The sequence below is a fragment of the Perissodus microlepis genome, chromosome 17 (genome assembly GCF_051167445.1).
Source record: "Perissodus microlepis isolate ML-2025 ecotype Zambia chromosome 17, ASM5116744v1, whole genome shotgun sequence".
Taxonomy (NCBI): Eukaryota; Metazoa; Chordata; class Actinopteri; order Cichliformes; family Cichlidae; genus Perissodus; species Perissodus microlepis.
The window spans coordinates 11,797,358-11,814,432 of record NC_140477.1 but is presented as its reverse complement, the minus strand read 5'-3'; the positions used below and the strand labels follow the sequence as shown (position 1 = coordinate 11,814,432).

At 40.0% G+C, this 17,075-nt stretch overlaps 1 protein-coding gene across 2 annotated transcripts in view; it reads right to left on the bottom strand.

The window, feature by feature from the left end:
- iqsec3a (IQ motif and Sec7 domain ArfGEF 3a) overlaps nucleotides 1–17,075 on the bottom strand; it is a 119,008-nt gene that overhangs the window by 37,581 nt on the left and 64,352 nt on the right. For both annotated transcript variants that reach the window (XM_084909545.1, XM_084909544.1), the window contains exons 4-5: nucleotides 12,054–13,342; nucleotides 2,044–2,205 (exon numbers count right to left, since the gene is read on the bottom strand). In XM_084909545.1, coding sequence (XP_084765671.1) covers nucleotides 2,044–2,205; nucleotides 12,054–13,342 — 1,451 coding nt within the window. The remainder of the gene's footprint in view (nucleotides 1–2,043; nucleotides 2,206–12,053; nucleotides 13,343–17,075) is intronic.

Sequence of the window (17,075 nt, the reverse complement as noted above, 5' to 3'; positions counted from 1 at the left end):
GTAGAGTGCTATGGAGTGTTTGTCTGACCTTGCAAAGACTAAGCCCGTTCTTGGTTTTGTAACTTGTACAAAAAGGCGGGAGATAAAAAGAAAGATCTTCACAACCTCATTGAGCTGATATGCAAATTTAGACATAATTGGTGAAGCACAGAATTTAACAGAGTAGAGGCAATTAGTGAGATAAAGCAAGGAAGGTGTTGAAAGATGGAAATAACTGAAGACGAGGACGGGAAAGGGATCTTTGTACTTTAAAAGCAAATAAAAGGCAATAAAGTTAATGACCTGGAATTAATCTTGCAGGGGGAAGTGAGTTGTGTGTGTGTGTCTGTGTGTGTGTGTGCATATGAAGGAGACATTAGTTCTCGTTCTCTAAACCCCAAAGTTCATGTGTTTGTTTGTTTTTTTCTTCATTTATCTCATGTATTTATATTTTGTTGCACATAACACTTGTTTTTGAAAAGCATTAACCAAAATGCAAATCCATTCAGCTTCCAAATGAATTTTAGTGGACTGTGAGGTTCTTGAGAGGTTCTTGAGATGAATATACCTGTACACAAAGACCAAGAAATGTCTACATCAAATATTAACGTCAGATGAAAAGAGTCATTTTTCAGATCTTCGCATGATGGCTTCTGTAACTCTCGAGGAGCTCTGCCAGGACTGGAAAAGCGTCTTCCTGTTATCACAATTATCTGGGCTGAGACTTAAAAAGATGTTATTGATGCCATACAGCTGGAGTTTTAGGATCCTGCATTTTGAAGTGAACCACACAGTGGGAACTCAGATATCTAAAGATATCTAAAAGCCTGATTTTGCTCTCAAGATGATCAGACTAAAGACGCTGCTGTGGTGCACCATGGGAAGTGACCACATGAACCTTCCAGATGAGTAATAAACCACCAGGATATCCTGGTATTAGTTTTTGGTTTAATTTCAGCTATCCTATCGAAATCAAATTGATAGTTTTGTATTATTTAAATAGAATCTAATTATTGGGAAAATGTTAAAAGAGCTACTTTTGGTCTCAGCAGCGAGCCATGTTTTATCTCACTGACAGCCATGGAAAGCTGCCAAGTCGGCACCACAGAGATGGAAGGACTCAGTAAACAAACCTGTGCTATGGCCTACATGCAGTGCAAAGACTTTCTGCTGTTACCAGTTATTATGAAAAGTGGAGACTACACAGAATTAAACTACAGTGATGCTACCTTTACATACACTTTAATGTGTTGCAGCTGACCAGCTAATGAATGCAGCTGTCTTTGCTAGCGACGAAAGCAGTCACAAGGAGGTTTTCTTATTTCACCTAGTGGCCAGTGACCAAATTACACAGTCTCCATGTGGCTAACATGCAAACTCCACACAAGGACCCTACCTGAGTTTGAGCCCATGACTCTGGTGCTATTACAAACTACTGTATTATCAGTCCATAAATTTCATAAGGAGTCAGCCAAAATGTTTTCACGTAGCATACAAGTAGCTATGGAGAGGAGTGAGCAAGAAACCAAACACTCGAGTCAGACGCAGCCTCTCAATATGCCCAACACGTATCAGTACCAAACACACACACAGATAAAGCAGTGCCTTATCTCCCACACTTCAGTACATCTACCCTATGTCCTGAATGGAAATGGAAGTTTATGAAATCTCAAAAGTAATATTTATGTTATCAGATCACAGATAAACTGTTCCTTGTTTTTCACTTCTGCTCTATATTAACAACAGTTTTAACATGAATGTGATAAAGATGAGTAAAATGTTATTAGGCCAGGAAAATGTTACTTTTGCTTCATGTCAACCTCCTTTAGTTTCTGTAGTAGTTCTTGCCCTACAAGTCAACCTACATTTACGAGCTGAAGAATCAGACAAGAGCTCATTTTTTAATTTTGGATCTTAGCACTTCAATTTGAGCTTATTTCACATGTGCTTATGACAATGGAAACTATAATGAAATGACCACAAATGAAAAAGGATAGATTACTGAGAAAAGATCCCCCCAAATGATTTGGGGAATCAATATCTGCAGTCCTGTGGGCTACTCACTCTAGGACATCTCTGTTGAAGGGCTTCTTGCTGTTGCCGAGGAACTCTCCAATCATTTGTCGACTCAGGCCCTTTCGCTGTAGCAGAAAGTGGGCAACACCGATGGGCGTGTCTGGGATGAAGCCTCTTGAGATCAGGAACTGAAGGCCCTTGTCAGGGTTACTGAGACAAAAAGGAAAGGGGAAACGTCAGTGAACTAAAGTGAGCTAGTGGTGTGACTTGCATGATGTAGAGTGTAGATATAAACCTTCCAGTGGCCACACTCTACATCTATATTTACAGTCACACTGCATAACTCTTGTGCTATCTGTAAGTGAACTCCTTTCACAACAGAAAACAACAACAGCAACCACTGCGCTGCCAACTTACAGCACATGCTAAAAACTGCAAGTCTGGATGAAGATTTGGATCATGTAATAAGGCCAACTTGGTTCTTCTTGCAACAGAAAAGCCTTTTTTCCACCCTGTAGCAGAAAGATAATGGGTGCAGTCACACCATTCTCCAGCTCTGACACACTGCTGTGGAGATAAATCTGGCTATGTGAGACTGGCAGTGGTTTGATGCTGTGCAGCTGCAATATTATGTCTCGAAAAATTGGTGAAATTCATTCAGCCGTGACAGATGATTTTTTCTGTATCATATTGAACCAAAATTAGCAGAATTAAAAAGTCATTTTGTTCAGAACAGCGGTTAGAGACATCGCATATGCCAGTGTGACAGAAATAGGAACAAAAATAACAAAGGTAATCCTTTGTTGCAAAAGTTGTAGGAAGTGTTCAACAAGGATGCTATTTTTTGGTCTTTTAATTAGTCGAATAATAACTGGGCTAGAATTTATATCCACAGTATATACTGTAAGTATTTCTTTGCAAAGATGAGGATTTTGGTCTGACAATCTATAGTTTCTGGGTTCTTACAGTGAACACCTACAGAGTGTTAGTGTAAATAAATATACATAAGGCTGTGTATAGTTACTCCCCTGCTGAATTACAACTTTAATTAACAACTACAACACAACACTCTGCTAAATTTAGAGGATATAACAAGAATCACAACTGCCGCCTTAGGAAGCAACTTTAAATCCACACATATACACAGATATAAAATATATCTCTACCATAGAATTTATTTTGCCATGAGAGAAAAAAACCCCTCAAACTTTGACTTTTGCTTACATTTTTCATTCAAATGTGATACAATTTTGATGAATTCATCAGTAAAACCAGACTGGCTATGTTCAAAACGATGCCCTTGTTCACTCATTTGTCACTAGCTTTATAGCGGACACACTTTTTTCAGTATTGAAGTATGTTGTATGAAAAGTAAAGTTTTTAGAGCTATTATACACTTTGTGAATGGCCATTAGTTAATGCTAAGAAACTATGAATTGATTCCAAATTCGTTAGATCACATCAGTGAGGCAGTTAGTATCTAACTCGTTGATGTAATTTGTGCTCACTAAATGGTCTTATTTCGTTGTTTTTGTGTGTTGTTAGGTTGAAAACTGAAAACAAGATAAAGCACTCCAAAGAACATACTTTGGAACATTAAAACAGCATGTTAATGAGCCATTTCTGGTGGACAATAAATAATGCTTTTTGTAACAGTGTCACTGGTAATAAAAAAGGTATCTATCCTAGGTCGCTTAGTGTGTACAGCAACTAAAACCTAATTACAAAGCTGTTTCTGCAAACATCAGCAACTTAGTGATTCATAATTTTAATTTTAATTTTTAATTTTACAAGTGTCTCCTCCTCAAGGTGGCATTTCTGTAAATTTTGCCTATTCTGTTGGTTCGTTTTTCGTGTTTTTCTGACATCACATAGATATATGAACCTCCTTATCAACATGTGCTTATGTCTGTCTCAATTATTTTGAAAGTTTTTGAAGGAATATAAATGCTTTAGAAAGCATTTTAGTTTTTAGGAATAATTTTAGATTCACATCTTAAATTTGACAAGCATTTAAAGAAGATTTCTAAGACGGTCAAGGCTAATCTGAATTGTTTTAAGTTAATTCGGCACTATATACCCACTTCAGCAGCTCAGTTATTTATGCATTCCATGATATTCTCTCATTTTTCATATTGTGTGACAGTTTGGACCCAAGCAGCACCATCTACAATTCAGCCTGTGGTATCCTTATATAACCAATTTTTAAAAATAATGGATAAAAAAATCTGTTCGGTGGCATCACTGTCACATTTTAAAGAAATATAATCTACTTAGTTTTAAGAGTTTTAATCATTTGTGCTTTCTTAAATTAGTCTTTAAATGTATAAATAGGATGGCCCCAGAGTGTCTTAATAGATACATCCAGAGACAAGATAGTAATCGTATTACTAGGAGCATGGTGAACAGCAACTGCAAGATATCATATCGCAGATCTACATTTAGTCAGTCAGCTTTTTCCATAAAGGCTTGCCATCTGTGGAACACACTTCCAACCGAAATCAAATTGATTACAGACATCAGATCCTTTAAATTGAAGGTTAAAGTTTGGTTAAAGGGAAATCAGAGATGTAGTCATTTTAACTAATGATTTTTAGTTTTATTTTAATTCAGTGTCTATTAATTGTAATTGTATCTATGATGTAATTTGGTTTTATGAAAATGTATGTTTTATTGTAAAACGTATCTATTTTGATTGTAAGCCCAACAAGGGACAATTGTTGAAAATTAGCAATAGCTATAACCTTATGTGCGTTACATCAGTTTCATGTTTTGTACTTGGATTATGTTAAACTGCACTGTCCCTTTTAAATAAATAAATTCAAATTCAACTTGAATCTGAATAGTGGGATTTAAAAAGCGCACATGCTCAAAGATTTTGCGCCTGTAGCCTTATTTAAACTAGTGTGACTTGTATGCTAGTTTATGGTGGCTAATCTCAAAAAATGTTAACAAGGTTTGCAAAGTTAAATTAGAACTGGGTTTAAACAGACATGACTGCAATACTTTGTCAACTGTATGCTCTACATTTCCTCTGATACAGTATAGTTTAGATATAGATTGTATATAAAGGAACTTCTATACTGATAATTCTGTGGTTTTAGCATTGATTTTATATCCAAGTATCATGGGATCAAGTTTATTTATCTTCACTTTATTTTTACACCAGCAGCTGGTTTAATCTTAATACTCTGTTGCTCACATATAGCAGCTGCTACTGGCATGGCCATCTGTTACCAAATAAATACTGAAGTATTTTTTAACAGCACTTGTTGGATCACATGTATACTTTGTCTTAGTTGTTGGCTAACATGAATTTTTCTTTAATGTACAGTCATTACATTACAGGATATTATACAAATATAGTCCAAGTTCTAAAATGAATACAACCTCAGAACAGCAACACATGACCTATGATAACACATGATGTGTAATTATCTATTTAATAAAAAGTACTGTAAGCCAAAGAAGCAGTGTGTGAAAAACAAAGTTTAACTTATGATTCATCAGCTTTTAGAGCCACGTTTAGGAGCAACACCTTTAAAGAAATGTTTTCTGTATGACTTCATCAGGTTCTCAGATCATTGTGGAGGACTTTTGGCCCACTCATTTTACTTCATTGAGATTTGTGGTCATTCATTTATGTAGGGCTCTCTCAAAAATTAGCTCTCATTTCAATCAGGTTGACTTCTGGGCTTTGACTTGGCCATTGCAACACTATGATATTTTTCTTTTTCAGCCATTCTGTTATAGATTTTCTTCTGGGATTTGGATCATTTGATTGGTGCATGATTACATTATGGACAAACATCTTCACTTCGGTCTCCAGAAGTCTTGAGGTTGGTTCAGATGCAACTTTTGCAAACCCAACAATACTTGTTCAGTCTTTTTAAATTTGTACAGTAATGAACATTAACATTTAACATGCTAACGCCTGTAGAATCTAAGATGAAGCTCTTGGATTTTCTTTGCAGTTTCTTTGAACATTGCAAGGTCTGACCTTGGGGTGATTTGCTAATACATGTGCTCCTAGGGGACTGGTCTTGAATGTTTTCCACTTGTGAATAATCTTTCTCATTGCAGACTGATGGACTTCAGATTGTTTGGAAATGGTATTATAGCCCTTTGCAGACAGATGGACAGCAGTAGCTGCTTCTTTAAGATTGCAGCATTATGTTAAAACACACCTGAATGCTCCAGACCAGCAAACCTCCAAAACTTCTGCTTTTATAGAGGTGCTCACACTTGCTAATTATCAATTATTAGCATTTGATTAGCAGCACCTATCTTCTTAGTGGCTTAGTTTTTGTTGTATTTGTATTTAACCTGGTAAGGACTATTTTTGCAATTTTTTTTATTATATCTTGATAGGTAAAATGTTCTTATAATGTGTTTACTCCTTTTCTTAGTTCACAGTGCTTCATTCTGGTACCTAATGTGTTCAGCTGGTGACTGGTGGTAATTCATTTAACTCTTTGAAGCATGTAGGCATAAAGTCACTGTTACAGGACGAACACATGGTTACCTCACTATATTGCTCAGAAGAGGCATATAATTCATCAAGCTAACGTATGTAAATGAATGCCAGTATCCCTTGGATACAGAGAGAAAAACTCATTTGGGACTGTATGTGTTTAATGCATGAGTAGTGCATGGAAACATTTATTTTATTGAGTGATGAGGTGCACTCACATGCTCATGCCTCAGAAAATTGTCGAAATATCTCAGCGGGCCTATGAATCATTGTTTTCAAAAGAGAGTACATCTCCCTGTCCAGCATCCGTTCAGGAGATTCAAGAGCTTTCAGTTGACTACATGGCCAAAGTTATATATGAATAAAGGAGTAATATCTTAACTATTTATAACCATATAGCTGCTCCGGGGAGGCTGCTGCATTATGGTCACAGCTGTCCCACTCCAGTCTTCATACAGTGTTTAAACTACAGCCTTTACATAAGAGAGTGTGTACCAGAGCTAATGGGTTTAGTGAGGCAAGGGCAGGACAGAGGGGAGGATAAAGGGCAGAATAGAAAGAGAAGACTGGAAGAGGACCAGACTGAGCAGATGTGCGGGAATGGGAGGGTGAGGACAAAGAGTGAGGGCGACGAGCGCAGACTGGACTGCCTGAAAGCATCTGCTGCAACAGCCTCGGCACACTCTCAGCGTCTCAACCTCTCAGCTGAAGGTGCTGTCTCGCCAAATGGATTTGGCAGATATCACTCATTTGATGTTTGCCCAACAACAGATGGATCCCACATGGTGATTATTACTCGTAATCAGAAAAAGATGGGGGGGAAGGGAGACTGCAAAATCATGCAGGAAGTGTAAGATTTGGATTAGCAGTGCAGAATAAGCCTGCACACATCAACTTGTCCAAAGAGCAGTTTTATTTAAAAAGAAATATTAAAGAATCTTTGCAAGCACTATGCTTTTGGTCAAGGGTTTTGCTGCACAGGTAAACTCTAAATTAAGTTAAGATCGTGAAAGCAAAAAAAAACTGCAAAAAAGGGCGAGAGCACAACATACACACAGCAAATTGACCCACACCCGTGTAAAGCATGGGGAAGGGAAGAGTAAGTGCCAGACAGGACCCAGATGTCATACTAAAACAACAACTTCTAAATATAGTGCTACATTCCCAGGCGTCTTTCCCCCTTGCCTCCTCAGAGCAGGCATAGTTTTTATTTATTTTTTGTATTTTTTTTATTTTTATTTTGCAACATCTCGGTGTAGTACGACCTCGCCATAAATACACCTCTCCCTTACCACCTTGATACCCTCTTTTATTGGCCCGCTATTTTATTGCTAATGGACAGATGTGCTGTCAAAACTGTGTTTTATGGGCCCTACAAGAGCTTAAGTGTCAGCACTACATGTTGCCTATTTCTCCAGATGCACAGATTTCTGTTCCATTACTAACCAGTGACAGGTTGATGGCCGGTTAGCACCCCTGTGCATTTCTCTGAGTGGAAACACGATTGTGTGTTGTACCTGTAAACGCTTCAAAACCCCAAATCATTAACAAGGACCCACTGTTGCACCAAACTGCTCGTGTCCATCAAGCATGCTTTTGCAGAGCTTTTGCAGTCACATGCCTGCTTTTACCGTCCTTTGGTTGGTTGGTTGTTAAAGCACAAGTTTGCTACTTTTTACAACATATACACACAAAGATGACACGTTGTGTTTATTTATCTATTTAAGAGATAGCATTTGATAGCACTTGTTACAAAGCATTTTTTGTTCTAATGAAATAGGTTCACAGTAGTAGCAGTATGGCCTGTCTTATTCTTTAAATACTGGGAGCAAATGAGGGTAAAAGGTGTTGGGTTCTGTGAGAAATTAAAATTGCTTCCTCTGTTTGACCATCTGGATTTCAGCGTTTGTAATTATGTGCTGGGTCATTTAGCACTGAGGGTAGAATGTTAATACAGGAAAGGTTTGTGTATGCCCAAGTAAACAAACAAGACCCCCCCCCCCCCCCCCCCCCTTTGTGGAGTCCTCGCCTACTGATTGGCAGAAACCCTCTTGTGGAGTTGCTGTGTTAATTAGCCTTGCTTGATATGTCTGTCTCACATGCTCACTCTTCACATCACTGATAAATCTCACATGTCGCCATTTCTTCAATTTGAAAAGCAGTTACAGGTCTCCATTTTTATGCAAGCTGGGCCTCCTCTGAGGTCTAATCAATACTTTCACTACACCAGAATGTATGCGCGGGGAAAAGTGAAATAAGGACATGTCTAACTGAGCCGTATTAAGCTGAGAAGTCATGCATCCAATGAGAAATCTACTCAGGAATCTGTCATTAATGTCACACATCCTCCTGTCTCCTCTTTGCACATTTCCCTGTTGAAGACTTTCTACCAGCTCCCTTGTGTGATGGCAGTGTCCTTGGCACACACTCTCCTCACATAATGGAGTCATTGTCATTCCAGCCACACACGAGGTGGAAACTTTATCAAGTGGTCTTTCTCTCAACCTTTTCCCTGCGCTACCTTTTTGTGTCTCTTTCAGTTCCTCTCTGTTGCTTTTGCACTACATTTCCATCACTCACTTGTCTTGCCTTTTTATTCTAGTATGCACACATACAAACACACGCACGCATGCATGCATGCACGCATGCACACATGCACACACCAATGTTTGGACTTTCCTCTGCTTAATTTACTTTCTACCCCAACCCTTCTTGCTCCCCTTTCAAAGGTGATGCATAGACCCCCCGCTGCAAGACAAACACAGACCAGTGCACACTCACTGTTTACACTACCCAGTTGGATGCATATTTGTGAGCCTTTCCTGTCTGCATGATCAAGCAATACCTGAAGTTTTAGCCCAAAGCAAACAGCCCTGTTTAAGATGCAAAGGATACAACAGCAAAGGTATTAGAAGAAAGATACGAACTGGTGGAACTAATAAGCCACAAGCCCGATTTCCCTGCCTCTCCCTACTTTTTTTTTTTTGCTCCTAATTCATCATTCTATCTCTCTCTTTCCTCTCAGCCAATTTATTAAAAGTCAGCTTATCTTTCGAGGTGTTTGATCAAAAGACGATGACTGAAAGGCTACACAAGCTGCGCTCAAAAGTCACAGAGGCTTGTAATCAAACTGGGGGCTGCCATTAAACACTCAGTATCTCAACTGAGCAAACAGATAAATCCTACATCCAGTCTTTTTTCTGCCACTCCACCTGCATGTCAGACTAAAACTATCAAAGCAGACATGTTTGAAAAACTGGATTAAATGTACGTAGCATATCCTACATTCAAAGCCCACCTTTATTGTAACTGGATCTAGCAGGAACACTTTCTACACATAAATAACAGCTTGCTTTATTCACCTGGAATTATATCTATATTGGATTAATCTGCATCATTTATTTGCCAGTGCAGGAAGTGTCAAAGAGGCAATGGGTGGCTGCCATGTTGCATTTTAATGCTAAGAAGACTAAAGGTTGGATTCTTTTGTCACCTGTTTTTAAAATAATTTTGGCCAAAGTCTTTCCAGACGCTTTCTCGGGTGCTTTAGTTGCTTAATTCAAGGTACCACACATAGATATTAATAGAAAGGATTTTAAAAACATTGGCACTGGCATTAGAAATGTGTTTACACAGAATGTGTTCCGGGTTTCCACTGAATCAAGCAAAATTGTAGCTCAGGAAAAATAGTTTTTCAGAGGCTTTTAATGTTAATAGTCAGGTGGATTTTCTCATCATAAAAAATGGTCATCAAATTTGGATATATATTGATGTATTAGTTTTAGCAGAAACATAATAGAAAGTTGTAGCTACGTCTAAATCATTTTCACAATGCATTGTTGTCTTGCTCTCTTTATATTGGAGCAATGTCATCCTAAAAGACACCAGTCAGTATAGAAAAATTTCAAATACATAATAAAGGTGATCACTCACCTCTAAGTAGACTAGCACTACCTCTTGACCCTTTTACTATGAGTGTCAGGTAATCGGGTTTTTCCTTTAATTTGTCACCAACCACAATATTAATGTGTTCATGTGATGTCTGCTGTTAATCAAAAAGTCAAAGATAAAACTAAATAGTATCTAAATACTAAATAGTATCGTTTGTAGCATCGTTTTTTGCTTTCTAAATTTTGGATATTTCCCACATTGGTATTCCTTCTGTGCTCACTCTTCACTAAGAGCACAGCTCGTTCCTTCTCTTGTTTTCATCGTCTCATTCCAGCATTGAGTCAAAGTTAATCGGCTTTATTGTGCACATTTATGGCGCTGCAGAGCTTGGCATTATAAGAAAAAAGATAATGTGTGTTTATGAGCTCCAATCTCGCAAATATGTGTGACATGGCCTAACTGGGTGAATATCCTCACAAAATCTCACACCCAAGGGAGAAGAGTGTATTTTCCTTCAGTGCAAGATATTTTGGAAAGCATGTAGAGCTTCTACAGAAATGGCTGAGGTGGCAGAGAGAAAAATCCAATCCTGCTCGGGCTGAAATGTTAACAAATTTTTCATCCCAGTTCCCAAGGTACTGGTTCACACAATGCTGAAGGAACTTTTAATTACATTCGCAACTCGCAGAAGAATGACTAATGAGAATTTTAGGCTTTGTGGATCGCTGCCATTATTTTGGGGGATTCATCCTTCATGCATTCCAACTAACTGTTACCCAGCAACTCAATCAGCGGTTGAGCTGAGCTTGCTACATGAGTCCAGTTCATTTATTAGAATATGTGGGGTGTTTAGGCCCTTTAGGGTATGCTCTGGGTGAAAGGCTAATAGGGCATATGGTAAATTTCCCTATTTATTAATGCCTTCCAAGTCTGCTGTTGGGTACTTAGCACACAGGGGTCACGTGGTTCCAGACATTTTTAAATGGGATTGCATAGTGGCGCACAAATTAAATATGGGATATTCATTTCCCTTGGTTTGCTGACATTAGCTTTAACTTAAATTCTTCATATGTAAACTCTGTTTATGATTAAATGTTTCAGTAATTAATTTACTGGTGGTTGCATGTCACCAAGCACACATCTCCAGGATTCATTGTTTTGTTTTACTTAATACATAAACACAAGTGCATGCACTGCACTGTTACCTTGGTAACATTTTTCTTTCTATCTATCACTGCCATATAACCACCTTGCCCCTGTCTGCAGGGCATTTTGGGAAGTTTTTATCTTGTTTTGACTTTGTCACTCTTCACTAGACAGCGAGGGGAACTGGATTCAGAATGAGAGAAAAGGTGCAACACCCCAGACATAAATAAGCTTTCAGAGCACATTTTGTTTTCTTTTTTTTTTCTTCTTCTTCTGCTGACTTTATGAAGGCACGCAGGAAAATACAACAGAAGTTGCAAATGTGGTTGCAGTATGAATACCAGAGTGTTAATATTGGCAATAACTTTAGTGTAAAAACTTGAGCAGATCTGAAAAGAACTATATTACTATGACGTAACTTCAACACCCAACAGTTCACTAATTCAAAAGCTATAAATTATAATGAGATTCATCAACAAACCGGCAGCTGATTTTAATTTCTGTTACCATAGAACTACAAGCACTAATGAATGAATCTGCTACTCACACATTGAAGAGGTTGAGGCCGATGCGGTAGAGGCGTTTCCTCATGACATCTGTGGACAGAGTGGGTGATTTACAGCTAGCGGGGTTCTCACAGTGGTAGCGTGGCAGGCTGAGGATCATAGCCTGCAATGCTTCCTTGGACGATGCCTCGGACGTCGAGCGTGCCTCCGTCGATGTGCTGCTGCTGCTCATCTGCTCTGAGCTATTGTCTGCCGTCTCAGAGCCACATCTCTTAACATCCAAAGGCTCCACCGCAGGAGAGCTACCCAGCACTATAGTCTCCTGTGGTGGAGGGGCCACAGTTGGTTCTCTTGGTGGTGGCGGTACCACCACAACAACCTCCTCTGGGCTTTGGGGGAATGCCATCTTATCCAGAGGGGTCAGAGGAGGTTGCTCCATCTCCCCAAGCTCTTCTTCAGAAGGAGGTGGCGCAGGGAATTCAACATCCTGCTCGCTGCCTTCTATCTCTGATTCTGGTGGTGGTGGAGGCTCCTGGGGTGGGGGTGGGAGTTCTTTGGGCTCTGCTAGGATGTCTGCAGGTGGAGGAGGGGGTTCTTGTGAAGGACCGGGTGGAATAGGGGCTGGTGCAGAATTTGCTGTCGTGGAAGTGGTGGTGACAGTGCTGGAGGTTCCTTCTTGTTGGGTGCCACTGTTGAGGGTGACAGAAGTGGACGATTCCCTAACTGAAGATGAAACGCGGAAGTTCTGACTGTCAAACTGCACCGTCACATCTCGAAACGCCATCATCAGCTTGCTTGCATTCCTTGAGAGGTCGGTTGGGTCTATGGAGCCCTGATGAATTACCGAGTCTTGCACGTCCCCACCCCCGCCTTCTCCACCACCTCCAACCCCTGCTGCCGCTGCTGCGCTAAAGGAATCGGCACTGAACTGATAGTTGCCGCCTTCTTGGAGTGAACACATGGTCTTCAGACTCCAGTTGCTGAGTGCATCATCTATAGACTTTGCTAATGACTGGACCTGCTCAGTGAAGGAGTCTTCCAGGTCAGTTAGGGTGCCACCAACCGTGGCAGGCAAAGATGGTGAGCGTACCAGTGGGATGCCTGCCAGGTTACAGCCTTCTGCCAGGGCCCGTTCAGCAGAGAAACCCTCCGTATTTTGCACACGGACCTTGCGCAGGGAGATGCGTCGAGGCAGTCGACTCTCCAGAAGTGAATTGCGGATCTTCTCAAAGTTTTTGCTGAGCTGGTACTGGCGGAAGGCAGTCTGGATCTTGCAGGCAGCACGGCGGGAGATGAGGTGTCCGCCGTATTTGTGCTCTAACATTTCGATCTAAAGAAAATGGAAAGAGACATACAGAGCGAAAATAAATTGGTGAAACATTTCTTTTGTGTCAGTGATAGTAAAAGTGAGGACAGCAATTATTAAGACCAAATATGAGAGTCATAGTTGTATAATAATTTTTAAAACTGCTGAACAAATACAAGATACATGCGAATAGGTAAAAGAGTATTATTATAATTCAATGTTTTTTTGTAAGTGTACAATGCATATAGGCGTGCATTGGTGGAATACTAATCAGGTGGAGATTTAAAGAAAAAATACGTTTGTTTAGTTGGAAAAAAAAAAAACATTGCCTGTTTTTAGATACTAAAGATCAGCAAATCTAAATAATATTGTCATGGTTCAGCTGGTTTTGTTATGTATCCTGAATCTGTAACCACACTAATAGCTGAGTCATGGCATCCAGCTATTTCTTCAGCAAACAGAGCTCATAATCTACATGAATTCCATAGAGAAGTCTTCCACACAACTTTAAATTGTCTGAAACGGAACAGGCCGTTAATCTTGCCTGTGAAAAATTGCTCAAATGCTGTGGGAAATAGATAGAGATGTAATATAGCCCTCCTCATCTGACAGCAGCTCAAACACTAGATGAAACCTCTTTGAGTTTCCCAGAACAATCAGGGTGTGGGTATCTTTGGAAGTGCCCAGAAAGAGCGCTTATCTTCCAAAGTCCTTTTCATTCGCACCAAATCAATGAATATAATTCTGTTGCTCGTCTTACTTTATCAAGGGCATTAATATGGAGGAGATTTCAGCTTTGAAAGAACAGCACCACCGTTTTACAAACAGAACTAGCACGATTTTTGTGAAAGTGTCATTCATGGTGAACGTTTGCCTTGCAGGGACTGAAACACCTACAAAAAACATTGAAAGACTCACCCACTTACTCTCATGAGTGAGTGGGTGACTCTTTCAAAAAACAAAACAAAAAAAACACTCAAGACATTTCTACACATGCACCGCAGCTCTGAACTTTTCTAGACACGAAGCTGCGTGCGAGAACACAAGTGTCTCTGTCACTTCACTAGAACAAAGTCCGTGTGACGTCTGATGGAGTCCACGTCGGCATTGTAGCAGCTAATTGCCTGGTGGATTCACAACAAATACATCCTGCCTGCTGCACGCTCCATCAAGCTTGTCTAAACAAAACTGAATACTTCCAGGACTGAGAATGTAGCTGAAGTTCGGCTGCATGCCAGAAAGGACAGCTGAGGACGATGTCCTGAAGCGATTCTCCTGACTAGAGGTTATGAGTCAATGGCTGCAGATGGGCTACCTTTCAGTCATGTCTGTGAAGCTGGGATGTCAGTTACACCAGAACCAATTGAGTATCCAGACTGGTGAATGAAAGGGTGAACAAGAAACTCAGGCTACCTCTTTGCCTTGATTCAACTACAAACGAATCCTACCTTGGTGAAATGACTTAACAGCAATATAATTTTATGCAAAATAAGAAGTGGAAAACTGAATACATAAATGTTCAAAATATTTTGCATGAAAATGTACTTTATAAAAAGCAAAGTATTAATCTGAGAGAATTCACATCTTTGCTTTTTCCTCCTTTGATTCTCTTACGGATTTAGAGCTGAACTCTTATATCAGAGTGATGTGTACAAGAGGATAAATTTGGTCCGTACAAAATAACCTTCCTGTCAATTCAAATGCAATTGAGTGAATGGTTACTGCAGCTAAGAAGGATCAAATTGTGACTTTCAGCTGCTAATCTGCTTTCCTTTTAGTCCTGGACAAAGTCACCAAACCATCAGACTTCTGCAAAAGAAAAAAAAAAAACACTGATAGGCTGTAATGGCTGTAGGGTTTGCAATTTTTGATAAGTGGTTAATTCAGCAAGATGCAGCCTCTGTCATTGTCATTGGAGGAACCGAATCACATACAAAGCTCTTTAGAATAGTGGAATGACACTGAAAATCCACCTTATCTACTCCATTTACATTTCACTGCAGAGCCTCTGTGAGCAAAGTGAAACGTACTGAGAATATTAAGGTGGAGTTTGAATAGGATGCTGGTTCACAGCTCTACTGTATCTGCTGATGGCGACTTCTCAGTGGCTGTCATCCCTTGCAGACCAGTCGAACTCAGCCTGAATATTCATCGTTTTTTAATCTGGATCGTTCTGTGCTGCATGCACTCTTAATACGACAAGACGTTATCACCATGACTGTGCGGAAACTAAAATAGAGATTGTGTAGTCTCTTTTTTTTTTTATAAGACAGGCGCTGAGGTAATATGATTGACCTCGTTACTCGCAGAGGTGTCCCTCATCAAAACAAATTCTGCAGAGTTCCACTGCAGGGGTGCCCTTGAATGCGCAAAAAAGGGCTGTCAGCTTGGCTGCATTTGATTAAATGTAGCAGTCGAGCTTGTTTGTTTTGGCTTCCGCGTAAGCCGGGTCGAGGATGATGAATAAAGCATTTGGGTCACGTTGCTTTCGTTATTAGAGTGCGTATCTGATACACTGTGCCATTCAGATGGAATTACAGCCACCGGGACGAGCTGGAACATGATGGATGGAGGAAGAAAGTGAGGGAAGTAGACAGGATTTGATGGCAGCTCTAACGAGGATTGTGCTGGAACTGCAAATGCTGTGTACCACTTTCACTGGACAGTCCAGTCAAAGGTGCAAAGTGCACATTTCCAGAACACAGTGCACAGTGCTTCTGTCTGTGTTACCTGTTTTATTTCATCTCTAAGGACCCATCAGACCCAGTGGAAGATGGACCTTTGCAGATTTAGCAACTCTGTCCTTGACCTTCTATGTTAACACTAGTCCAGCTTGGTTTATGGGTACTGAAGTGTACTGGTGTGGCTCTGCACATATGTCAGACTGTTACATTCTTCCTCATGAGTTTATTTCTCAGTAGTAATGTGAAGGTAGAGCATAGATGTAGGTGGTACTTGTGTCTTGTTTAACTGCACTGCATAAATATTAGGTTCTTAGAACTACGACTTGAATTCAAAAAGTCTAAAACCTTCAACCTTTTCTTTCTGCCAGTTGGACAAACCATCGTTAATTTGGAGTCAAGTTTCGTGACACAGAGAAAATGTTTTTGATGTGTCTTCCAAAGCCAGCTTGTTGGCTCACTGGTGCAGAGAGTAGCATGCAGTGGGATTTTAACTCACAGCGACTGCCTGCTGTGTCCATTAATGTTACTATAAGACCAGTTACAGTGATGCAAAATGGTTCACTTGGTTACGATTGCACTGGGGAATCTAATAAATTCCAGTTTACTGCTCAGTCAGCAATTGCAGCAAAATATTCAGGAAACTCTGATTTCTTCGTGTGTTAATAAATCCTTAGCTGTCATTTAAAGGGCTGCATGCTAATCCACTGCAAATGTAATGCATGTGGTAAAAGAAAAGGCGACACGTGTATAAAAAAAGAATGGAAGAAAGGTATAGAAAGAGGTGTTGAGACAGATGACCGTGCCAAGAATGGCATTGCTGAAAATCTTCCCCATTAGACCTCTGTCACTTCTACCTCTGATCACTTCACTAAGCGCTGATGGAGGGAGAGATTATTCTGGAGACACAGTGGTCTGAGAAAACGGCGATGGCACCGCTCTCTCACACCACGTCTCTAAATCGATTCTGACGGAGAGATCAGCACCATGCTGACCTCATGTTCCCCTCTGAATGAGGCAGACAAAAATGGAGAAAAACTATGCAACACAAAGCGGTGCCACAATGCAGAATACGC